This window comes from Rissa tridactyla, chromosome 1 (genome assembly GCF_028500815.1).
Source record: "Rissa tridactyla isolate bRisTri1 chromosome 1, bRisTri1.patW.cur.20221130, whole genome shotgun sequence".
In the NCBI taxonomy this organism is placed as follows: Eukaryota; Metazoa; Chordata; class Aves; order Charadriiformes; family Laridae; genus Rissa; species Rissa tridactyla.
Window position 1 is genome coordinate 78344137 of NC_071466.1, and position 26692 is coordinate 78370828.

Sequence of the window (26692 nt, forward strand, 5' to 3'; positions counted from 1 at the left end):
ATTAAGGGAGAATCTCTAGGTTTGTTCTTAATTACAATTCTTCGTTGTCGAGCTTTCAGAGAAACAGCTGAAAACAAGAACCGTGAATGCTGACTACAGAATCCAATAAGACAAAACACACTTAGAAAGATCTTATGATTCTAAGCCACTGCCATAGGTTTTTTTTGGTAATCCAATACTTATTTGATGATCAGAATGAGCCTTGTCTTGAGCAGCCTGCTCTGGCTGACCTTGCTTCAGCAGGGGGGTTGGACTAGATGATTTCACAAGATGCCTTCCAACCTCAACGATTCTGTGTTTGCAATGGCAGACACTTCATTATAATTTTAAAGGGGTTCATTTTATAAACAGCAGAGAGACCTATTGTTTTCTGTTGCTATGTGCCGATCATTTCCCAAACACTTCCCCCTGTGTGTGAGTGTACACATACACACCCTCCCTCACATACGCACACAGAGATGGTCCTTGCTGTTCTGTCTGTATGAATAATGACTTGGGTATAATAAAAAGCACAACTGGAATTTCTTTTAAATGCCTGTGTCAGAATAATGCGAGACAATATGAAGATGGCATTTCATTAATTGTGTTGTCAGTGACAAACGTGGAAAGTATGAACATGCCAGTCCCATAATTCTCTCAAAAGCAGTTCATTATGCACCACTGATATGTCACATTTCCACCAAGGAGGTATTGAGATACAAGAATTAAGCCTTCATATGCAAGCCCACTATCTCCCACTTCCACAGTGATCATGAGTCTCAGTGGACTTGAGAGGGGCACGGTATTTCAGAAGACTCTGAGGACACTGGTATACACTTTAACTCACCGCTTTCCCAAGCAGCCATGTGCCAACGTGTCTTCAGTAGATCATCTATAGACCCTGAGCACTGTGAACCTGAAACACAATAAGAGATCAGCTGATTCAGTTGCACTATGTGCTCTATCAAAAAGATAAATCATACGTTACAACTTGCATTTAAATAAAGTAATCATACCTTGCCATTTTTCAAAGTATGTCCTTCATGGTGTCTATTAAGTCACTGAAGCCACTGGCCTCAGAGCTCTAATGAAAAGTAAACACTGGTCCACCGTGTACCACTAGTCTTAGGATAACCCTTTCCAGCATTTTCTTTCTGCTCTGAGCACTGTAGGATTGAGTAGCCCACTTGCCTTTTACTGGTCAGATTGCATGTGTTTTACCAGGAAGACACAGATTTATTTTTTTTTAAGATAATAGCATGGAGAATTGTTTTGAATGCAAATACGTCTATGAAGCACACTTGAGATTATAATGTACATATAGAGGACAGTAGAAAGGAAATCTTATTCATATACAATTACCAAAAATGCTTATACAATATGCGCAATCTACTGACTGCCCAGCAAGGAAATCAGCAGGAGAGAGAACACTACATCCAATTACGAAAAACTTGGAATTCAGAATCCAATGGTATCATACTAAATGCCAAATGCCAAGAGAATATTTTGAGAGAATGTACTACATTAACTGAAGTTGTTTCCACCCTCTTTTTATAGAAATCCTAGGCTATCACAAAACTTGTCCGGTAGGTACGTGCTTTCTATTCGTAGAACAGCTGAATGTAAAAGACAGGCTAATGAAGGATTGCTCTGCCAGTACCACAAGCCTCAGGAATGAATGGCTTGCAGGGAGGGGTGGGCAGTAGTCGAGAAGCTGTAAGGAACATTTTGCATTTGCTGATCGTCTTTCATGAATGTATTTTACCCCTTTTCCCATTCAAAACCAAGGACACTATTTCAAATTCCCAAGTTCCACTAAATAACACACAGAAGGAAAGGTCACAACCTGAAACCAAACATCAGCATCTTTCAGCATTTTCACTAGCAGTTATCTTTATTTGAAAAGCTACTCGAACTGTTTAACAAAGCTGCTTGCTGTGAAAATAATACTTATCGTAGAAATATTACTTATTTCCTTGATATGTAAACTTAAATGCTCATTGAAGTTGTCCATAAAGAAAATATGTCTATGGCTAATGGAAACAGTCCTTAGTTTATGGACTGGGTATTTGCAAATGAATGTGTATCTGAGACATCAAGGCTAACATTTCCCTGATGTATTACACTGTGCAGGACAGTGCTTCAATATCCAAAGAATACAAAACCCACTTAACAGGCATCTCAGCAGCAAGTCTGCGGCTATAAATGCTACATTTGTTGAGCCTTCCAATAAACTTTTCATATTTAGCATCTGGAACCGCATCAACTTCATCTGGCTCTTCCAATAGCAATCCAGCAATGTGAATGCAGTAATCTTTTTGAAAACCATCATCATCTGTCAAATAGTAGGTTGTTTTACTTGACACATTCAATATATTCATATGGAAAGTCTTGCACAACGACACCTACCTAATTTGCCACTCGTCTAGCAAGAGTGTTATCATGTTATCATTTTACTGAAAAAACAGTTGTTCTAGCTGCAGAGATAGCTTTGTTGCTCTAAACTGCTTACACTGACTTTGGGTGTCCTTTTTCCTTGGGAAAACAAAGGAGCATAAATGAACAAGGACCACAACATTAAACAGAACAACCAATGTTTGTCTCTTGTCCATTCACATTAATCAAGTTTTAACAATGCATTCGTAGTAAATATTTATGGAATGCTTTAATGCTTTCTCTTGCGTCTGGGGAGCACACTGTAATTCTTAATACAGGGCTAAAAGCCAAATGTTTCTCTCAGACATGCTACCATACTATTAAATAGTTCTTCAATGTTTATATCTATGTATGAAGTGAAATTTTCTTTCTGTTAAACAAGAATATTGATTATTAATAATCACTGCCAGTTCATTTTACAAACAATTCTTTTTCCGTTCAAACGCAGCTGTGAAATCACTGCAAGTTAGCTGTTTGTATTTCTGGTCTATTGACCATCTGAATACACAGATTTCTATTGTAGTACAGGCCCGCTTCATGAAGAGGCATAAGAACTATTCCCAAGAGTCATTCTGCATTTTACCTAGTGCCTGCTTCAAGCAAACCACAGAAACGTGCCAAAGAGCAACACCTCCCCTGACCTCCCCTCCAGGCTAAAAGCTCCAAACCTACTGATATATCCCTTCTCTGTCCCTTCCGTTTCTTATTTCTAGGGCTGTTTTGTGGGAAGTTTCATTATAAAGCCTTGAAACGGACTTCTCATCCATCCTACATCCAGGTGTTGAAGACTCAGACTGTGAGGAACAGCAGACGTATCATGCTAGCTTAGTACTCCTGAATGATTTTGGAAGTAGTACTGAAGCTATGTACGAAAAAACATAAAAGGTAAGGGAGTAACTCTACTTTATTACTCTGCTTTCTTCCTTAACTAGTTAGCAACTGGCATCCATGTTATTTTCTCTAGAATGAATTTCCTGCACAGAAGTTAAAATGAAGTCTAAAAGAAGTTGGCTACATTCAAATTGTGAAAAACCTCTTTTTCAGAGCAGGAAGGAAACGGGAACATCCCCAGACATCAGGGTGAGTCACAGCATGCTAATGAAAGACAGACAGGCGTGCTGATTTGGCACAACTTTTTTAACTTCTCATTTGGTGTAACTATTCTCTTAGGTTTTTCCTTAATTAAATTGACATGAGGTGAAAAAAGCAACATGTCTCAGGATGTTAGACTTAGATTTGCCCTGATTTGTACAACTGTAACAGACAAATATTTCAGGATTTCATAGGTTAGGACCAGAGAAAGAAAGAAACATATATAAATGCATTTAAACTCATAAACTCGATTTCCTGGAATCACAGTTTAACAACATTATCTTGAGGAGGGGACTAGAGACACTTGGAGTCAGTGCTGATAGTACTGAAAATCTGCTAAAAGCTTATCTGTCATTCTAGCTTCAAAATATATTTTTTGTGCTGTGTTTCACTAGCTTCAACAATATCAACCCATCAGAAAGCTACGCATGCATGGAAGAGCTGAAGGCCCAGCAATAAGGTTTAAATATTATGATTTTCCATGAACTGAAAGAGGATCTGATCTATTCCACTGCAGTGGAATTATTGCCTAATCCTGCCTCAAGCACCAAGTTTTCGGCTTGCTAATGCAACCAAGAAGCTAGGCTGTTACTTAATGTCCTATTATCTAAGAGTAGCATTTCTGTATTCTGCACTGTGTGCTGCACGCTCCTCCCAGAAACACAAAACTAGCTCAGCTCCAGTTTGAGAGAAGAAAGGCTGTATCATACAACCAAGAGTCCATTGGGCAACAGATCCCCTTCCTTCAGCGGCAAGTCCATATCTGGACACAGATGTTTATGATTTTCTTCTAAACCCAGTATCTAAGGGAAAAAAAAGAAAGAAAAAGAAAAAGAGAGAAAACTCTGATTTTTCCATGTTATCAGGTGGTCATACATTGATTTTGTTATCTGGGTGATGCCAGGGAAGGACAGAAATAGAAAGCCTCCGCACTGCAGCTATGCTGGTCTTCAGCGCTCCTCACAGACAGGCTGCTTGCAGCAGGGCTAGGGACTTGGACGGTCAAGATGCTTTACAAACCATAGGTGCTGTAGGATATAAGGCTTTGCCACACATAAATGGCAGGGAAAGAAAGAGTACCTTCACCCTGGCAAGACGTTCTGGGCTAGGCTTATTTACTTGGACTTTGCTGAGTGTAACTTAAACAGAGTCCGTGTCTGAGTCTTTGCTGAGTCTTAAACGGGCAATCCGTGAATTCCAGTTGTCTGGTCTTTTTAGCCTGAACAAATAACTAAATCACAACCCCGGAAAAGATGATCAGCTGTTCTCACTGCTGGTAAGTCAGAATCCAGTCAGCCAGTGTAGTACTCCAGTTTCTGCTAGTTAAAAGCCTCTCAAAAACTTAAACTGATACAAAACTAAAGTCTTATAGTTGCATAAAGCAAAAAATCTCCTTCCCAAGGGAGTAATAACATAAACTGTAGCGCTTGGCATTGCGCCATTCAGCAGACATTTAGCCAGTACCATCTAGGACTCTGGGAATATTCACTCTTGACTGAGGTTTTGAGGTTTTGCACTGAAGTCTTCTACCAAATCCAGAGCATGCGGAAATCCTGTGAGAAGCCAGGTCCTCCACGCCGCCGGCATGACATGTGCTCTGAAGCTGCTCTACTGCGGAGCGAAGCTCTCTGGAGGAAAGGAAGAAAGTTCAATCTTTGTTCAGCCAGAAAGTTCAGAGCCCTCCACAGACGCAGCTGGGGGCTGTGCGCTGCCCCGCGCCCTGCCCCGTGCTGCTGCATCTGGGCTGAGCACCCAGCCGGGATCTGCCAGGGCGTTGTCGCAGGAACACAGAAAATACCGATGACTAACGCTTGCCACTCACACCCTTGCATTACTTCCAGTTTGACTTCGACAAGACTCCCTTTTTCTGGTATTTTATCTCGCCGGGCCCTCACTCACTTCCAGAGGGTGATTTTTCTGATATGTTGATTTTTCTTACTAAGCATCTGAACTTCTGACAAAAGTCAGCATTTGGTCCCCAGCAGGCAGTTTTAGGACAGCAATACAGATGAGCTGGTTATAGCACACAAAAGCCACTTTGTGTCATGACTAATTTCAGATCCTCCCTATTTCTTATGCAGAGTCCAGCCTTGTTCCCTTATACACAGAGAATTAAATCCTGTGCCTGTATTTCCTTCTGGCTTTTCTGCTGGGACACAAACTTCTTAAGAACAAGCAGACAAGCTCCGGAGGCGACACAAAAGACATCACCAGCAGCATTTGCTACCCACCCTGCAGGGCCCATTGCATTTCACTGCATGACCATCCCTGGCAGTGAAGGACCACAGGAGCCAATCTTCTTCCCATAACTGCACCCTCAGTCAAGAGCCCTCTTTTTTCCACCCTTTCCCAGGGAAAGTTTCCTGCTAGGACAAACTCTGGCCTGCGCTCTCCTGTCAACACTGAATTTTTAGCTTTCTATGTTTTTCTGCATGTTCTGTCTTTGGTAGGAGAAGGAGCACCTCTGGCAGGTGTGTGAGTATCTCTACAGATTTGTGTTATCATCTACTACGGTCCTGACTAACATCTGCTGAAGGACATACAGACTTTTATCTGGCCTTTGCACTGCTGTAGCCACAAACATGCCAATGCCTGATAATTGTAAGACAAACCTCAGAGGAGGTAAAGTACGATTACTTCCTTTATTTATATGCTCGTTATTCTTTAAGTGAAACTAACGTACACACAGGTGTCCTGTTCCCAGGAAGCCATAATCGTTATGAAACACAATTCAAATACAAATAATTAACCTATTTTATCGTATCCAATTTGGGGCAAAACAAGACTACAAAGAGGAAATAAACCGCAAACAAATACACAGATCCAACTGAAACAAAGACTTCACGTCTAGATTAATTCTGACGGGACAGCCGTCTTGCGGCTTCTGCTGCTATGAGTAAATCTGGCACGTGTCCTTCACGGACAGAGTGCTGCTTCTTGCTTTGGTTACAGATCACTATTCACACGCTTCTTTGAATATTTTATGAAAGCGACATCAGGTGTGTCAAAAGGCAGTCTTCATGGCAATGATGAAGCAACTCTCCTACATACTTTTTCTCCTTACTTGTGGACACCTCACATAATAAGCATGCCTTTGATTCTTGAGCATCTGTGATGTGACTATGTTTACCTCAAAGGACAGTCATACTCCACAGCAGGACCACGGCACACCTTGATTCCCAGCCACCCTCGTTATGGGACCTCCTGAAAAATGCTGCAACTCCCTCCCATGCCTAACTTTCCAGGAGAGATGTGTATCTGGGTCTTCACCTGACTCAATACTGGGATCGTGGTAAGTGGTACATCTGAAGCCAAGGGGTGGGAATCACTCCCAGGCTCCCCTGGTAGAAACACAGCTTGGGAGGCTGTTGATGGAAATTTTTTCATCTACTGGAGAAGAAACTTCTGCAAGTAAAGTGGGCTTAACGATTTGCTCCCATCCTTATCAAGAAGTGCATGTTTTCATAACAATTCAGCTATGTTTCTGTTGTGCATATCTCTGTATAACTCTGCTTTCCCAAACACAGCAAGATTAACAAGATGTACTTTTGAGTGGTGACAATGTAATTTGAATTTGAGAAATTAATACTGCTTTTCCCAGGAACACTGGAAAAAAAGCCCTTGTATTCCACCTATTATATATTAAACAGTAAGTGAGGTAAGTGCTGAAGAACCTTAAGGGTGGTCCCCTCTGACACTGCCACCTTCTGAACTGGTATCAATTTCAGTCCTGTTGCCATTGCTCTACACTTCCTCAGGTTGCAGCTCCGTAACATAGCTCCACTGCCAGTGGTCACTTCTGGGTCCCCATTTCTCAAGCCAACAAAAGCTTGCCTTGGCTTTGCAGGTGAGCCATCAGCGTGCCTCCTCAATCCAACAGGAGGGCTGGCTTCCTTCCCCAGTCCCTCAAGGATCAAGTGCCATGCCCAAATCTCTTTTCAGAGCCTTCTTCCAGCATGTGCTTTAATTCAAACAAAAGCTGGCATTGAATTTTTCTTCGTGATTTTCCTCAAGACGGAGAGGCCAACTTCACTCGGCCAACAGCAGGAACCCTCCCTCAGCCCCATCCTCCTCTGAGATATATTTAAGCAACCAGCCAGCTGCTTTGAACAACTGCACGTTGAAAGCAAAGCAGATAGATACTTTAAATTCTATGTCAAGCCTATAGAAGTAATTAGAGAAGCATAATCAACATAAAGAGTCGCAACGAAGATGACTGTTTGCATATGGACTACAGAAAGCAAAATCAAAATTATACATATTCTAGCACAGAATTTATAAGAGAGATACAGAAACAAACCAACCAAGCACTACAGGACTGGCCTTAGAGCTAAAGATCTGAACATTTTTTTTGTCTTTAAACCAAATATTTTGTAACCAACTGTTATTTGGGACTAGCTTTGTTAGCGAGATTCACAACAACTTAAGAACAAAGGTGCAATGGCCTGAGGCTGGAATTGCCTCATTTGTTTCTACAGTTTCTTTTTCATACTGCATTTAGTCAAAAGATTACAAGTCCAGTGCAAAAAAAAAAAAAAAAAAATCAAAATTTTCAGCTTCAGTTGTTCACAGCACAAACTATGCTGACCTTTTCCAGACAATTACATAAAACAGCAATGATAAGCAGTAGGGATCCCTATTAAAATACAACCCACAGCTTTTGTATGTGTGCATGCCTTTTTTTTTGGCCCACAGTTACTGGCTACGCCAAAAATGATTTTATGAAGAAAAACAACAGATATGATAAATTCCAACAGAAATCAGCTTCCAAACATGAACGGCAAGTATAACCACAGCTGAATTCAAGTTTTGCTTAATTCGCCAGGGGTGATCTGAGACATCTTTTATCTTTATACACAACCCAAACTAGGCATGCTACTAAAACCCCATTAATCTGTTTCATGAGTCATAGGCTTCTTTGTTCTGCGCGCTTTGCTGACGGTTTCCTTTATCTGAGGGTGGAGAATGTGCTTCGTATAAAGTTTCAACTTGTGTGTAAGTTCTCTCTGGCACAGCACATGTGCCCTATGCAAAAGGCTGCGTTTTTCTTTACCACATACAGCTACAGCTGAAATCAGCTGAAAATCTCGAGCAGGAAATCCCTTCGCGTGAACTACAGAGTTGCAGTTGGGCAGTGCCTATAGACAGCCCAGGTTACAGCTTCCCAGTGATCATCCTCCCCAGGCACTGTGCCTGCTGCAGATCCTGTTCCTCTTTTTTCAGTCTTTGCAAAGAAATAGAAAAATACTGAGCAGGACTTTGGTTGCTTGGTTTTTAACATACAGGCTAGACAGTTGTATTTTAACAAAGAAAGTAACTAAATCTAGCATCGACTGTTTGCTTTTTGCATCACCAGTACAGTGATCACAGTTGGGAAATAAATTATGCTGGGATTTTGTTAGCAGAAAGCCCCTTTCTATGAAAAGGAATGGCAACCTCTCCTACGCCGTTTGGAGGAGATAAGATTTCAGTTCACTGCTACTCCTCTTGACTTCAATGAGAGCAGGCATTTCTGAGACATTCCCCAAATAGTGTATGAGGATGGCAACACAAAGTAATGAAATATTTTTTTTTCTTGAAAACAGACTCAAAGACATAATCAGTAATGCACGCGTAGCCACACAAAAAATGCATCTGCCTTTCCTTGCAAAAAAAAGTCCTACTTCAGCTTCTGAAAGAACATACTTGTGACGATGCAGAGTTAATCATTTTCTTCCACTCTTCCATTCTCTACTAAGGAATGTTTCTGAGCTTTTAAATAGCTCCACCCAAAATTAATGCTGCTGAGTAAATCAAGGGTCCACAAGCCAGATGCCTGAGAATTTGACCAAGTGATCATGTTGATTTTTACCTTCCCATGTGATAAACTAGAATATTTGAACAAGGATGTAAACTTAAACTTTTAGTCTTCTGGTCTTTATACGTACATATCTCAAGTTACTTCTGTGTATAAGATTCACCTTTTATACTTGTAAAATCATTTATATCATTATACAAAAGCCTCACCGAAGAAATGCTGATAGCTGGGAAGAAGACAATTTATGGTATACTGTGAATTACTCCAGCAATTAAACATACCTGGAAACTCACAGGAACTAGGAATATGCTAATGAAGAGGCAAAAGGTTACAACGCCATTAATTTTCTAAACAAATAAATGCTGCAAGTAATGTGACTATCTTCAAGAATTGTATAAAAAGTTAAAAGAAGTTATTTAAATTATTATTTGTAAATAAAGATGAAGAGGCATGTGCAAGAACAGAGCACAAACGTGACATTCAGCTGTTGCCAAGTGAGAACAATAAAACAGAAGAACTGGTGTGCTGAGCTGATGTTTTCTTTAAATCCCATTGTGTTCCATTTAAAAAGCTCACTGCAAAAGCATTGGGCCAGAACAGAACTTGTCAGGTCTGATGCATGTTTTGTCCAGTGCTTCACCCTCCTCATGCATCCGCTCCTGCCCAGCATTACTTCTGAAACAGAAAATTCATTACCAAAAGAAAAATAGATAAGCAAAGCTTGATTTTCCTTCACATTAGCCAGCTTTAGGATGTGAATGCTAAGGCTGGTGAGTAGAGTTAATGCAGCAGAGAAAAACCACTGTGGATCTGAAGGTGTTTCAAAACATTTTCAGCTGTGCTTAAGACAGCACAGAAGAGTTCTTCTACCTGCTTCTTCTGGGTGCTGTCTTCAGCAGCAGAGGAAGAGAAAGCGGGCTACAAAGCTACTGCAGAGAGGGGCTGGCTCTGAAAATCAGTGGGTTGTTGTTGTTGTTGTTGCTATGGCAGAGAAACAACACCTTGTAAACATCTGGTTTTTCTGGTGGTGTCAATTTTGTGCCACCCAATCCCCCCCAGCACTGGAATGTAACAACTCTCAGCTGAGACTCAGTGTGCTGCATGCTCCTGCTAATTACACAACCTCAGCAAAGATGTTGCAATGAAGTTTTGGTGAGTTTTTCAGCTGCGCTAACTTCATCGGCAGACTGAAATGTAGCCTTCCTGTTTCTGCATCCAGGAAGACAGAAATGACTTTTATGCCACCTGTGGTCTGCTCAAGTCATCGACTGCATCTGCATCGGCTGCATCCAAGGATTGCACCCAGAACATTTTAGCTTGTTAAAAAAACTACATCTAAATTTTGAAAGTTTCAAGGGTGTCAGTCCATTTGTAGAGCTATGGAAAGAAATAAGAGGAAGAGCGCCTGACGTTTTCAAGATCACAAACCAGGAATAGAAACAGAAATCTCAACTACTAAGCTCCCTGTTTGCATCACTAAACAATCACTGTCCTTGCTCAAAATGTGGAAAGTCCTCTTTTGAACATTTACACAAACCAAAAATCATTTTCTGCATTCTGTACTCTAATATAAAAGCAGTGGCGCTCTACAAGGCTTGGCTACTTTAATTATAAAAGAACAGCTCATTCCCTGTAGGCACACTCCCTCACACTGTTCATAAAGAGAGGCTAAGTGCACCTTTCTTTCTTTTTCTGCTAAAGTTCATTTAAACCGTAGGCCCCAGCTGTCTCTGGTGTCCCATTACATGGTAGTCTCCTATAGGAACCTGCGCTACCAAGATGCATCTGGAGAGGGGGAACTGCGGTGGCAAATGTGTATTTGTCGCTCAAAGCATAGAAGCGTACACACAATTAGTTCTTACTAGTGAGCATGAAGAAATAAATTATAGATTTCTGTAGCATTTTGTACACTTAAAAAGATTCGCCCTGGCATATATATCAGCAGATGTCAACTAGAACTGGAGACCATCTATAGTAAAATACGTAATTACAGTGGAAATGCCCTGGACAGATCCATAAACTTTACTTCTCTTCTGAGATATGATATGAACAACATAATAAGTTCCATTTTCTTAGCTGGTTTTAAAATACTGAAGCCTGTCCCTGCGCTCAACACAGTGCAGACTGAAGCATAACAAACCATCTTAATCGTTAGGGTTTGGCCAGGTTTTGCACAAGAAACGACATAAAGCATAGTCAGTAGCAATGCAAGACCTCATCAATACACACATTCATGCTTTTGATCCCTCCTCCACATCTGGTATCACTACGTAGATTTAGGTTCTTTCAAATCTTGGCAAGCATAAAGCTTTAGATTTTACATTACAAGGGTGTGGGGGAACGGCCTCCACACGAGTCTTATCTCAAGGTGGGCTCCTCCCTGACACCACAGTACTGGACATAGCTGGGGGTGCTGGAAACTAAGGGCATGGTGAATTCCTTTGCTGGCTCCCGTCTCAAGCTCTCAGCAGACAGCAAGGGCAAGCTTAAATGACTCTTCCAATTACCCAGATGCAGAAGAAGGAGACAAGGCAACAAAACGGAACAGTATATGGGGAAAAGAAGGTGAAGCAATGACACGAAAGGCAGGCGGTAATAGCTTTGAGATTTTGAACCTGGTAATGACAACCCCCAATGGTGAAAATCTGGCCCTATCAGGACCAGTGAGACCTCACTCCAATTCCCCACTCCACCCCCGCCAAAAAAAATGCAGGAGGATTTGCTCGCATTTGTTTAAGCTTCCTGATAGCACTCTGGGCACTTAGGAAAATAGCAGTGTAAAAATAAATGAGTCAGAAAAATGGATGTGGGAATGACAAATGCATGAGCTATTTTTCTCAAGTGATGCTTGCTTTCCACATTTCTTAAATTCTATGGAGAAGTTACTCACAGCTAGTGTTCCCATGGCAGGTACAGTTATGCTAGCTTGTTTTATGAACTGAAATTTTATGTGCTCAAATGGAAAATGCTGCATTGTTTGACTTAACGACTTTTCCTAAACTAGACAGACAGGAAAAGGGGGTGTTCCAGCTGTGTGGTTTGAATTTCACATACATACCATTTTGCCTTGTATTTCTTTTCCTTTTTTTTTTTTGCTTAATTTTGCAATGCAGTAAAAAAATTAGACAGTCAAGCACATTGTAAGTTTACTTTAGTCAGCTGCACTTCTCTCTTTTTTCCTTTAGATAATAAGAGAAAAATATTAGAAGAATGCAATGTTGTGAAGGTTCTTGCTCAGAATTAGTGATCTGCCCCCAGATCCCAGCATTAGCAACAAAATCACATGTAAATAAGTACATTTTTATTCATAAGATGTCCTTTAAGGAAATAATAAAAGAGAACTTGAATTATTTAGCTTACTATGTGCCTTTCTGGTATATGTGCTTTTTTTTTTCTGTAAAGGCAGAAAGGCAGAAGCAGAAAGGAAGCAAATAATTAATAGAGAATTGGAGGAAAAACTGTTTCCCTCTGTAGTGTGGAAAAAACCCTACAATATTACTCCTGCCCTTCAACTGACTTTAAATCACCAGTTTCAAAAAAAAGAAAACCAAGTATGAATCAACTGATTAATTTGTGAAATGTATTATCGCTCACTGTAAATTGAACCACTGAATAATTTAAACTGCTGTTTGGTTTCTTCTCAGCTGGACAACAACATCAATATCAGCAAATCCTCAACTTTCTGTGTTTTTCCACCCGGATAGATAAATATCTAGGCTTCCCGACACATTACACCCTTCTCTCTGCCACTGTAAGGGACAGGATACTAACAGTCATTGTTTGGGAACAAAACTCGGGAAACCAACTTTGTTCACCAACAAAGTGCACAAGGACAGCCACACATTTCTGTGCCATGATCCAAAAAAAGCTCTATGGGCTGAGGAGGGAGCCTCGTGATCTGGCTAATCGGCATCATTGAGCACAAAGACACGGACTGTCATCTGCTCCAAAACAGATGATGAGATAAACCACAAGAAAGATCCTAAAGCAGGAAATCGACTTTGGAATTTTGCTGGGAAATAATAATTTGCTGGAAATTATTCTTTAAAGAAGAATTTTAAAGTTTTCAAAGGGCAATAAGAACAATGGTTTCCTACCCGCCTTTTTAAGTACCTACTCATTAGGGAGGCATTTGCCTATTTGGCTTCGTTTGTTCCTAAGACTATGCATGACTAGCAACACATTTAGTTCTCCTGTCTGTGAAAGGAGATTGATTCTGGGTATTCCCATACTTAAAACAATGCAAGTTTTCTGCTGCCATGGTTTTGCCTTCATTTATATAGCTCTGCCTTTTTGAGAACAGACAGTGTCTACCTGTTGTGGTGCACAGGCACCACATCAAGCCTCTTTCTGTACACACACATGACTTAGCGACTTGAGCTCCTTTGGGTCACTGAGTCTGTAGCCAGGCTAAGCAAAAGATGGAGGCCACTGTCTTTCAAATTACGACTGGGCCCAAAGTGTAAATTTAGAAGCTTTAATCATAAAATCACTGAATCACAGAATGGTTTGGGTTGGAAGGGGCCTTAAAGATCATCTAGTTCCAACCCCTCTGCCATGGGCAGGGACGCCTTCCGCTAGACCAGGTTCCACTAGGCTACCCCTCGCCCTATCACTACACTCCCTGATAAAGAGTCCCTCCCCATCTTTCCTGTAGGCCCCCTTTAATGCCAAGTGTAACAACAGTACACTTCATAACGCACTGGAGCAGCTGCTTCTTTTATTCTGCAACACACGACTAAAATAGCTCATGCCTGTCTTAGACTGTAGACGGCTGAAGTTGCCAACAGCATTTGCCATAGCATCTTAACGAAGGATTCTTATACAGAGATCTAAGCAAGAAATACAGAGATGTTTTTGTTTTATCCCTGCAGCTCAAAAGATTTTGCCCTGATGTGATGCATCTAGCATGCATACACAAAAATCATTATGAACAAAATGCCTTCACACATGGCTGCTAAATTCTTGCCACATTTGTCAGATCTCTGGCCTCTTTCAAGAATCCAGCTACACCCTCACCGTGTTTATGAAACTGAGCAGTCACATAACCCATGCTATGTAACAGAGGTGGAGATATAGAAGACAACAAGCTATGGAAGAACAATCAGCTCTCATTAAACCTTAGCTTTCTTCCCTGCTCTAAATCAGTTGTTTCTAACCTGAGGCCTCAGTACAGCACATAACGTTGGATTATCTCCTTGGATAAGTGATGAAATTCCTAAATCCTGGTTGTCTTAAAATTTACGCAGTTTGGTGTCAAATCGACTGCCCCTCAAGGCAACTGGTCCAACTCCTGTCTGTGGTGCAGGTGGCCTTCTGGCACATGCTGCAGGAGGCTCTGGATGAATGGATCAGAGGGCATGCAGGAAAGCAAACTCTGGCAAGCCCTAGTCACCCAGGGCTGCATTCCCGAGCCAAGGAAAGGAAGGGGAACACATGCACTGACATGTACAACTACTTCCCCCAATTTTTACAGGAAAGGTGTTTTTGGGAAACTTGATTCTGAAACAATGAGGCATGCAGACTTAACGCTTGAAAGGGAGATTTTAAAGAACAGAGGAACCTTCTGCCTTTTTTTACTGTCTAGACAATGTCGGTACTGGATGTATCACAAACATCACGCAGTGGCTTAAAATGAAGACATTCCAAATTTATTTTACTGCTTGTGAATATAATAGTTCACTAAAGTGAGCTATTTTTCCTTCGAGGAGAAAATACAAACAGCAACAAAAATATTAAGTAGGATATGTTCAGATAATAAGGCAAATGGCAACAGTGCCTGAGCAAATAAAACATATATTCAAATGGTCCTGTTTTACAGAATACAACACCTCTAATACATGTCATAAGTGCCAAAATTGCATTCATTTAGACTCAGAAGGATGCAGCTCAATCAAATAATATAAAATGAATGTGGCACTTAAACCTGTTTAAGAACTGCTTTAGTCAGTTTTCACCTTCCTTTCTGAAGAGCAGAAACAGACAGCATTTAACATAAAGGAAAAGAGCATACAAAACCAGCACTAAGTTATAATCTTAAAATTGAATTATTTTGTTCTTAGAATAAAAAAGAAAAAAAAATGGACATCATGGGGTTTTCAAAAGGAACAAACATTTCATTACTGAAAATGTCACTTTGCCAGAAGCAGAGGAAAGGTATTTCAGGTTTTCTTTTCAGTAAGTCAAATATTTACATTAAAATAGAAGTGACTTAAAATATTCAAAACAAAGTTTCATGGTGAAATGTGGATATGGGATAAATAGGTTTCAAATGACATGCAGCAAACCATGAAATCTGAATCTCAGCAGTTAAATTACAAAGATGGATTTATACAGTTAGTATAAAATTGAAATATTACTAGAGAAATCAAGAGCTCCTATCAGCAGAAGACCTACTTTACTTTCATTGGGTATATCTACACCATAGCATGCCTTACAAAGCTTTATATTTAAAAAAAGCTTTTCACTGTAATTGATAAGCCTATGTAGAGATCTATACTGTATACTGCTACAACCAGACTGCCTGCAGCATTTATAATAACTACATATTTCTAGCCCATACTATTATGAAGACAAACTGTTATAAGTGGCTCTCTAGACAGCAGAAAACTCAACTTGCTAGAATTCAGTGAGGATCCTATAGTCTACTGAAACAGGAATTAAAGAAAATAAATGTTTAATTGAAGAAGATGAATATAAATAATTAATAAAAATTTTAACACACTGCAGTAATTGTAAAACAAATCTGTTTCAACAGAAGAGAAACCCATAAAAATACAAAACACTAATTAAAAAAACCTACATTTGATATGCTTAGCATAAAAATACTACAGAATTAATTCTAACAAAGAAGACCTCTCTATATCCTGCTTACTCTGATATCACTAGATCTTTCAGAGGAACTATTAAAAGATTTTAAGAAAGCTGCTGCTTATGTATAAGTAATTCAATACCATAGACGATGAGTAGCTAGCTATTTAACACCTGATCCTAATAAAAGGCTACTTGTTCCAATTCTACTGGTGTGAGTTATTCCAGAAGAAAATGAAATTGGCTTTAAGGGAAAAGGGCTGCAGTATGTAACCCTTATGTATTAAATAAGAAAACTCCTAAGACAAGGGGAGAAAAATAGTAAAGAAGAGGTTGCTCAGGAAACTGTAGGAAAGTTAGTTCCTCAAGATCTATGTATTGTTTATGAAAAGATACTCAGAAAAGAATTAGCAGTGAGCATCTACAGTTATAGATACTAAGAGAAATGCACTTAAACAGCCTGTGTATCATTACCACAAATCTGGTTGACAGCCTTCCTGTATTCTACTAATGTGTGCAAAAAAGCATAGCTGAGTGTCCATGTAACCGAGGAAGAACATGTTAAGGTTTGTTGCCGCAGGCTGTATTTGCCTGTTATGCCTTATGTTATAAGGGGTTATGCAGGAAATAAAATATCCCTCTGTTTCTGATAAAATAGAATAAAGCTAAAAAAAAATTCTTATAAGAAAAATAAGTTATGTCATTAATCAATAAGATGCATGTTCTATTGTGGAACTAAGCTTTGAGTGGCATCCATGTCATATTATATACAGCTACTTTTAAAACAACTTTTCACCTAATGTCTCTTCTAAAGTAGATTAATATGCAGAAAAATTATCTATAAAATCATATTTCTCTTTATGAACTGTTATGAAGAAACAATACTTTGGACACGGGACTCTTTGGGTCATCTACAGGAAGTATGAAGAGATGTTACTGGAAGATAAAACCCAACAAAACAAAGTATAAAGCTATATGGAGGGCATCTGAAAAGGAAACAACACCCAGCTGATAGTTACAGTAAGAGAAGTCTCTACAGTAATAGAAATGGGATGAGCTTTAAAAGAGATGGGTTCTCAGTTGCCATAGACTTTGGTGCCTTCCTATCCAAGCCTAGTGCTTTAAGTCATGTAGGCATACTGCAATAATTGCTGCTACTGGAAGGGAACAAGTGGTATCAACAGAGAGAGGGCATTTCGCGAAGGAAAAGCTGAGGGTGACTAAGACCAGGTAATTGGCCTTTGCAGAGGTTTTCCAGGATCTACACATCTCCCACAGAAACTCCTTTCTGATAAGACCTTTGTTATTGAACAGGGTCGTTGTAGAGGAATCTAATTTGTTTCCTTAGGAAGAAACCCTTCGGCTGCAGTGTATTAATGTCTCTGCTGTCCTGCAAAGCAGAGAGCGTCAGAAAATAGCACGCAACAGAGGAGCCAGCAGAGGCTGCGCAGCAGATTCTGGAGTCTCTTTGGACTCTGTCTCATTCTGAATGTACACTTAGAACTGGAAGTAATACAGCTGCTTCTTTAAAAGAAAATGATGCAGTTTTATAATCTTTAACCAAAGATCAAATGGGTGTTAACTATGTTTGTAATACATGCTTTATAATTAATCCTTTTAAAAAAAATCATGATTGTATTGACTGACTATACCATATCAGTTTGCTTGTGGCCCTAAAACTTCAACTTGCTGCTAAAATATTATGCTTATTTACAGGAAACTTTGCTGGTGGAACTAGCCCCTTCTTCTCACAGCTCAAGTATGAAACCATTGGGAGAGAATAAGGTTTCACGTGCTTCAGCAGATGCCATGACAGAAACCAGCACTGAAACCCTGCCCTTCAGTTTGATTTCCAATTGATTAAACAAAAATAAGACATGCTCTGGCAAATACCTTTCCAATACATGGTGTTAGATGAGGCCACTATTGCAACATCAATACATCCAAATATACTCCTTACATATGAGTGTTCTTGGTGCCAGAAACTTTGCACCTGAAATAAAACGAGTCAGCGCAGAGCATTGCCAAATTATGGTAAATAGTAAAAACGAAAAAGGCAACATAATTGTCAGGGTTCTTTTCATACTCATACCAACTTTGTAACAGTAACCGACTGCGTGTGTGCAGCAAAGAATACCTTTTTACCATTGCAAATACCGCCCACCTTTCTTTATTTCCCTAGTGCTGTCTTTCCCCTCTGCTTCACCATCCACCAGCAGTGGCTGTGGCCCTCTTCATCCAACAGGCATCCTCAGGGGACAGAGCAGTAAGGTTTTAACTGCTCCATGAAGACTTTGCTTTTAGGAAATAAACATCTATTTTTCTTTCCTTTGCTTCTTTGAACATCTGGAGATCTACGCTGTTTCTGGCAAGGTTGAGAGCTCATAGGTAAAAGGGGCAAAAAATTTATGCTGAGGCAGGAAAAGAGCTACAAGGATCTTACTTCATGAGAGGAACTGAAGGAAACTGAGAAGAAAGGCGCATTTATCTTCATAGCGCACGGACAGCTGCAAAGGCAGCTCTTTAGCTGTTCATATCATTGCGTTTGTTCAAGTTTGAACAGTTGCATCTGGATCTGGCTTTACAACTTGTAGCCTTCACTGTGCTGCTGTATAAGTCATTCTTTTCTTCCAGCCAAACCACAGAGCGTGCATGTCTTTTAAAGATACCGTTCTTTAGAAATAAATCTTAAAGTAACCTTCTCTCCTTCCGAAGCATCTTCAGATCAGGCAAATGCCCAAGCTGTTTGCAGATGCTTCCTGGTAGCAGCTATGGGCAGGACACAGAGTGAAAGATCTGCTAGGACAACCACTGCAGGTTGAGCAAGGCAAAGATAGGTGCTATCGGAAGAAGAGGGTCTTGGATTATGCATATTACTCACTCAACTAGATAACCAGCCCTAGTACTAAATTATTTTTATTTTTACAGATGAGTTGGCTTTACATGTGAAATGACAAATCCTGGGGCTTTTTTCTAATCAAAGTTCCACACATAGAAGAGCTGGTAACCACAAATAATGAAACTCATTTTCACAAGATGTCAGTGAAATCTTCAGATCAAAAGATTAGTAAGACTGAAAAAAATTACCTGATATTCACAAAACTGGAAAATTTATTAGCCATAAAATGGCTAGTGCCCGCAAACTGTACCTCTGCCTTAAGGATTGAACCAACTGTAAACCACTAGCTCTACTGCAAAGTGCAGTTATCTCATATCTAACAGGAGGTTGCTTTTACCTCATCTGAGGGCAGTAACTTTGACAAAGACTAATTTTGGAAACAGGAAGCTACGTCGTAATTGCAGTGAGATAACTAGGCTTTCTCTGTTAGTTCTGCAGTCCTGGGGGAAAAAAAAAGAAGTTTTGGTATGATGTCATTAAATAGAGGGTATTTACTCTGAGGAGTACCGATTCTTGTTCTTTTTGTCGAGAGCAACTTCTTAGATGATGCTTATCAACAGCTATAAACAAACACTCTGTTAAAGGACATCCTTTGAGGAACATTAATAATTTCCTGTTGTGCACTTAACATTAATGAGTAGATCAGTACTACTGCATTACACAATACGTGTGCATATATTCAATCTTGCCTTCTAGGCTTGGAGTTCAGAAAAAAGGAAGATGCTAACAATGATGTAATGTTGACTACTGTTGTGGTTTAACCTCAGCCAGTAACTAAGCAAACCAGAGCCACCACCACCCACCCCCTATCCCCCCGCTGGTAGGATGGGGAAGAGAATTGGAAGGGTAAAAGTGAGAAAACTCATGGGTTGAGATAAAGACAGTTTAATAAGTAAAGCAAAAACCAAGCAAAGCAAAACAAGGAATTCATTCACTGCTTCCCATCATCAAGCAGGCGTTCAGCCAGGAAAGCAGGTCTCCATCACACGTAACAGTTACTTGGGAAGACAAACGCCATCACTCCAAATGTCCCTGCCTTCCCTCCTCTTCCCCCAGCTTCATATGCTGAACATGATGTCATATGGCAGGGAATATCCCTTTGATCAGTTTGGGTCAGCTGGCCCTGCTGCGTCCCCTCCCAACTTGTTGTGCATCCCCAGCTACTTGCTGGTGGGGTGGTGTGAGGAGCAGAAAAGGGCTCGACTCTGCATAAGCACTACTCAGCAATAACTAAAACATCCCTGTGTTATCATCAACACCCTTTCCAGCACAAATCCAAAGCATAACTCATACTAGCAACTATGAAGAAAATTAACTCTATCCTAGCCAAAACCAGCACAAATGCATAAATGTTAATGACTGGAAAAACCACCTCATGCTGTTCGAGCCCTCCTGCCTACAGTCCTCAATGGACTCTCCAGTACTACTCCTGCAAAACTCAGATATTTTAAAAGATAAAGCTTATCCTTAATTTAAAGAGCAGAATAATTTTAAGATTAAGCGTGTTTAAGTTTAGTACTGCAGTTAAACCCTTTATTGCCTCAGATTAAATCTCAAAATTATTTGACTAGGCACTGTCAAGGAGGAAAAAACTATTACCATCAATTTATGAACTGGTGATGGCGATTCACTGACTCTGTGGCTTTCCACTTTTCCATGCTGGCAAGGTCCTACCAATGCTAAAGAAGAGGCATAGACCTCTCTGAGGAAAGTTTAGGCCTACAACCTACGACCAGCGCTTCAGGCTGCTACGGCAGCGCCCAAGGGACTGACCGGACCTCAAACGGAGACGAAATGGCTGTTAGAAGAGAACTTACAAGAACACAGGATTTTTAACACCCGTCTTCCCACAGCAGCAAAATCAGTGAAGAAAACTCAGTGCCCTACAGAGGTTACGTTTGTACCCATCAGCGATGGGCCTGGTGTGGGCATGGCTTGCAAATACAAGACTTGGCGCTGTTTTATCGATTTTCAGTCTGACCAGAGAAAAAATGAACTTGTTATGGGCAAGATTATTAGGTGTCCTGGCATGTTCTGCATTGGGGAATCTTCCCCGAGGAGAAGAGAGCGCCCAGGTGAAAAGAGGTCACCGGTGCAAGAGCCTGTGTCTCTGCTATTAAAAGCAGTGTTAAAGCCCTGGAGCTTATGGCGCCCAGAAAATGGGGGCTCCTCTCGGAGTTCCTTCCTCCCCCTTGGCAGGCAGGTTGCACAGCAGCGGCCGGGGCTCTGCACCACCACCCCGCTCCTTGCCCACACGGCAAACGCCGGCACCCCGGTCTCAGCCCGACGCCTCCGGCCCGCCGGTGAACGAGGGCTCCGTCACCGCCCGCCCTGCCCAGAGGCTCGGCAATGGCGGGTAACGGCCTCCACCCAACGGCCACGCCCTCAGGCGAGCGGCGACGGCCTCGCCGCCCCATTATCCCCTTCCGGCGGCCGGGCGGGCTCCGTGTCCCCCGCCTTCTTTTCCCCGCCGCCCTGTCAGGCCGGGGGCCGTCCCCGAGCGGAGCGCCTCGGGAGGAGAACCCACCCCTTCGTCGCGGGGCGACCTGACAGCGCGGCGGCTTGGGCGTGTTGCGGGCGGTGCCAGCGTCCGGCCAGGCGGCAGCGGGTTGCCGAAGAGCGGCTGTCAGCGAGTGAGCGAGCGGGCAGCCATGCGGTGTTGGAGACTCCTTCCCTCGGTGGTGCTGCTCGCCGTCCTGGTCCCTGTCAGAGGTGAGGTGAGGAGAGGAGAGGCGAGGCAGGCGGCGGGGAGCGATCCTGCCGCGGAACCCCGCTGCCCCGCCGGGCTTGGGGAGGGACGGATCCCCCAGCCCTCCGTGCCCAGGGCGGGGGCCGAGGGCTGCGTCTCCGCAAGCCGGGGGGAGGTCAGCGGAGCCGCTGCGGGGGCGAGTGGAGGCCGTGAGGGAGCCGGGCGGGTCCCGTCGCCGGCAGCGGGACGGCGCTCTCTCCCCTCCGGCCCTTTTCTGGGTTGTTTTGTGGGTGTTTTTTTTTTTTTTTTTCTTTTTAACTAACTGGAAAAGTATTCCTGAGTTTTCCGCCCACGCCCACGTCTTGTTTTCGGTGGCCCCGGTGGGGCCCCGGTCGGAAGGGCTCGGGGGCGCAGGGGGTCCCTGAGGGAAGCCGGGAGGGGGTTCGGGGCGGCGGGGAGCTCTGCCGCAGCTCGGCTTCCATTTTAGGAAAGAAAGCGGAGTTACGGCAGTTCCAGGGCAAACACAGTCACTCATCAGAAAGTCTGCCGTCACACGATAGCCTTTTTCTTTTTTTCTTTTTTTTTTTTTTTTTTTAAATTATCGTGGCAAAACTGCAGTGTAAAACACGCCAGTGCATTTTCTGAGAAGCATCTCACGGCTTCAGTGTGTGTCAAGCATGATTTTCTTGAACCCTGATCAAAGCTGTGCGTGTGTAATAGCGCCTTGGTATAAGGAAAAGTTTGGGCAGGGTAGGAAAGTAGCAAAGTCGCCTATACCAAGTTGTGTTTTTTTCCAGGAGGAAGAATCCTAAACTGGAATATGCAGTGCAAACTGTCATTGCCCATTTGTATGACTTATTTCTAAGAAACTTTTTTTTTTTTTCCCCCTCCACATGTTAATAAGCATACTTGGTGCTATGCCTAGATATTTTCTTTCAGGTACTTTGCAAAAGTTACACTTAAAAACTTAAATATGTCTCCTCACTGTCAGAGAGGAGGAAAAAAACCCGTCCTAGCTTTGACTGGAAGCTGTAAATCCTGCATGCAGGATGCCAGATAAGCAGTTTGGCTTTGAGCTGGTTTGAATTCGGTTATTCTGCAGTGGGCTTACTGTCGTCTTGACTGCTAGGTTAGCAAAGCTGAGCTCTTGGAAAAATAGCACAATTTTACAGTAACCGCTTTTAAAACTGATAGATGATTCAGGCTGCTAACATTGAGATATCTTACTACTTGTGTGGAAAACTTGCTTCTCTACCTCTGGAAGCAGTCCTTCACAGTAATGGACAGGAAGATCTTCGGTGTATTGCTCTTAAGTATTTGGAGTTACTCAGAAATAGTCTTTCTAAACTTGCTGCCAAGAAGTCTGGAGGTGAAGAGAGTCTGTTTGGTTTCTGCTTTACCGTAGGGAAAGTGCACAAAAACTGCCTTCAGGGGATTTGTTTCGAATTCAGAGGAAAATGATGCCACATTTTTAACAGATTGCTTTTAAAAAGCTGGTTAATTTGTCTGAGTACTGGGTAATGCAGATAATAAGCACTGAGTAGATAGGTTATAATTAGTTTGGACACTTTTTCCTTAAACAAAATGCATAAGCATTAGAGAACTGTTGAGAATGTCAGTCTGGGGAGGGTGGGGCTGCCCAGGGGAATTTCAAATTTGTGGTGGTGCAATCTTAAGTTAAAATAAAGGCAAAACCTGAATTCCGTACTTTTGAAAAATTTAATTTCACTGTTGGTGAGCCGTCTCTAGTCTGAATTTGTGGAACTGCTACAGAAAGTTAAGGATCTTACCTTATAAGCAATTCAGCTGTTGTGTGATGGTTTGGAGGTGACTGGTTTCACTGGGACTGCTTGCTTTGACAATTCAAGTGGATGAGTCTATGCCTTGGGACTGAGAACTTCTTACGGGATCATCCATTTTAGGCATGTGAAAGCTGTTATTGTTAAAACAATATTCAGCATATCATGAGGCTTTGAATGTATTATTAAGCAAGGGTGAACTTTGTTATTTGAGCTTGCTTGCAAAAAGAGCTTTCAGATTTAACCTTAAAACTGGCATTCGAATGCTGTCTCATTTGCCAAGTATGAGCTCTGCAAGTCCCGCAGAGCTGTAATTTAGGTATCATTTGGGCTGGATCCAGAGGAAGGTCTAATGTGAGTTTTTGTATCATCGGTTTCTGTAGGCAGTCTGACAGCTTGCCCCTGCTAAGGAGTGGGATCTTTCCATTTCTCTCCTCTCGTGTTTGATCCAGTGCCCATCGTGGCCTGTACTGAGATGATTCAGCTTGATAAGTCAGCAAATGACTAATCTGGTGCATTGAGTTTGCTCTACGGAGTGTTTGATGGGTGTCAGAGCCAGCGCGAGGGAGTGGCGGTGCCGAGCATCGGGGAGTGGAACTGGGGTGGGTGCAGGGAAGGAGAGGGCAGGAGGCTTCTTGCCTTGGCTGGCCGCAAGATGCGAGGCCGGCTCAGCCATCTTACATCTGCAAAACCACCAGGTTAGCCCAGCGTCTTAATTTTAGGCATCTGGTTCTCAAAATACAACAACAACAAAAAAGTATTAGGCAGCAGATCTTCTGTATAATTTCTACCAAGAGCGCAGCAGCAGGAGAATTAAACAAAAAATCCATACAAGACGAGCGGCAGAAAACTGCTGCACGCAGACACGAGGCTCAAAAGTTTCCCTTATCTACTGTAGAAAGATCGAGGCATAAAAAGCTGTCTTCTTACTGAGGATCTTGAGTTTGGACTCAGAAATACATGCTTTAAGTATCCTTTGCAAGAAATGAGTAGAGCTTGTTGATTTAAACAGTTGTGGTAGTGAACACTGGAAGCTGAGGTTATCTATGTTGTAAGATCGGTAGCCCAAGGCGAATTACAAGTGGAGATCCCTTATTCATACGACTGCTGTAATTACAGGGGTATGAGCAAAGGGAAGAAAACACTTGTGCCCCTGACTTCTTGTTGAGGCAAGTCAGCGTTGAGAAAAAAGACTAGTTGGATGAAAGCGAAATGTGTCTGTCTGTACTGCAGTAGATGGAGCTTTCAGCAGGGGCAGGAAGGTGGGGCGGGGACTACTGGAGACTGATCTCTGCTTTGTTGGCTCTGGAGTTGTTTGCCTTTTAAATCCGATGTAAAAAAAAAAAACAAAACCAACAAAAACAACCACCGGACAACTTTCTTACAGTTGAACAATTTTAGTAGCAGTGCTAGCATGCATACATGGCAGCATGAACTTGAAAAGTGCAGCACATGTTTCTCCATCTTTCTGTTTCCTCTAGTTTGAAATGCGTAAAGGGTTTTTTTTATGTGTTTTTATTTATATAAAATGGCCACTGCACTTCTACATCAAAATGACATCACTGCAATAATCCTTTAGCTTTCCGTAGTTACAGTGATTTAACTTGGCAAGAGTTAAGCGTGACTCAGCCTACTGCCATCCAGCCAACACCAATTTCAATATTTTCCTGATGTTACTCTGGTGCTGGGGTCGCCTGCACTTGAGAAAGGACTCTGCTTTAACTCTTGCTGTCTTGAACCTCTCACTGCAGTCAACTTGTATTTCATCAGGTGACAGCTGTGTTAGTGAAATACAGTAATGATAGTAATCTTCATCAGTTAAGATCATCTTGCCAGGGGCAAGCCCCTTTCTTATAAACAAACTGCTTTTCCGTGCTCTGGCGCAGGAACCTACTGTTTGGAGTCTAGTAAAGTGTTTTGAGAGAATATTATGAGCAAAACAGTCTCAAGTTGGGTAACTTAAATTAGCTTACTGTCAGTTAACACAAACTTCTAATAATTGTCCGGGGAATTAAGAGAAAGAAAATCAAACCTCTAAGGTCCTCTCCCTTCCCTACGTTCAACTTAAGCCAAACATCCCCAACCCAATCCATCTCAATTTACCTGGTTTTCACTACAGGTTACGCTCAGCCCATCCACTGCTCCTTTCATGAGGTGATGGGCAGAACAGGAAAGTCATATGCCTAATCGTTTCTTTCTGCTGCTCCTTCTTGCTTCCTGCTTATTTTCCTCTGATCTTCTTTGCTTCTCACTGTGCCTATGCCAGTGAGGGTCACTTATGATCCCTCAGGGCTGTCTCTGCCCTGGTGTGGGTGGCCCTGGTGTGAGTGGCCCACAGCTGTAGTCCCCAGGGATGTCCTTGCCCTGGTGTGGATGGGTCATAGCTGCAGTCCCTCAGGGATGTGCCCTCTTGGCGTGGAACTTCTCCTGCCCGGACCACATCTCCAGCCACATGCCCATTCTGCAGTCTCTCCCTCTGCGAGTCTCTCAGACCGTCTCCTCACGTGTCTCCTGTCCCTGCTGGCTGATGCTTTTTCTTACATGTGTTCAAGCAGGAATACGCTGTGCTCCTCTGACCAGTTGAAGGTTTGGTGCACGCCATTGGTGTCAATGCCAACATGAAATGACTGTAAGTGGCACAGGGCAGTTCATGGCACCTTCCAAGACAAGGCACCCTGCAGCCCTCTGCTGCTGAAACCCTGCCCAGTTCATGCCCCATACATTCTTGAGCAACATGTACCTAGGAACTGTTTGGACATACATCTTGTTTGCAAAGATGTATGTCTTGTGTCTCCAAAACACGGGTCATAGTTTATGAAGTAAAATGAGATTATTTATCATACGTAACAGCACGTATTTGATTTTATTATCACTTTTCCGGTGGCCACCTACTAGGTGATTTCTGGTCCTCAAGTGATAAGGGCTCCTTCCGTAGGGATTTCCGTTGCTGCAGGAGGGTAGATGTGAACTTGCGTCTCAATTCTGGTGTCCCCAGGTTTGGCTGGTACTTTGTCACCCAGCTGAACTTGGGGTGTATGGTTTTCTGCAGGGCTGCTATGACAGGTTCTTACTTTTATGTTAACTAGCTCCCTCCCCCCACCCCAGCTTCACAGAGGTGAGATTCCCTTTCCCCAGAGTGCAGTTTCAAGTAAGCCATTGTACCATTCTGCCTTTCCAGATGCCTGAGGATT

At 42.1% G+C, this 26692-nt stretch overlaps 1 protein-coding gene across 1 annotated transcript in view; it reads left to right on the forward strand.

Moving 5' to 3' along the window:
* The first annotated feature begins 21377 nt into the window (after positions 1 to 21377).
* The window catches only part of CD99 (CD99 molecule (Xg blood group)), a 32479-nt gene continuing 27164 nt past the window's right edge, over positions 21378 to 26692 (forward strand). The window contains exon 1 of the mRNA XM_054214831.1: positions 21378 to 21725. Within this exon, the coding sequence (XP_054070806.1) occupies positions 21665 to 21725 (61 nt within the window). The 5' untranslated portion in view covers positions 21378 to 21664. The remainder of the gene's footprint in view (positions 21726 to 26692) is intronic.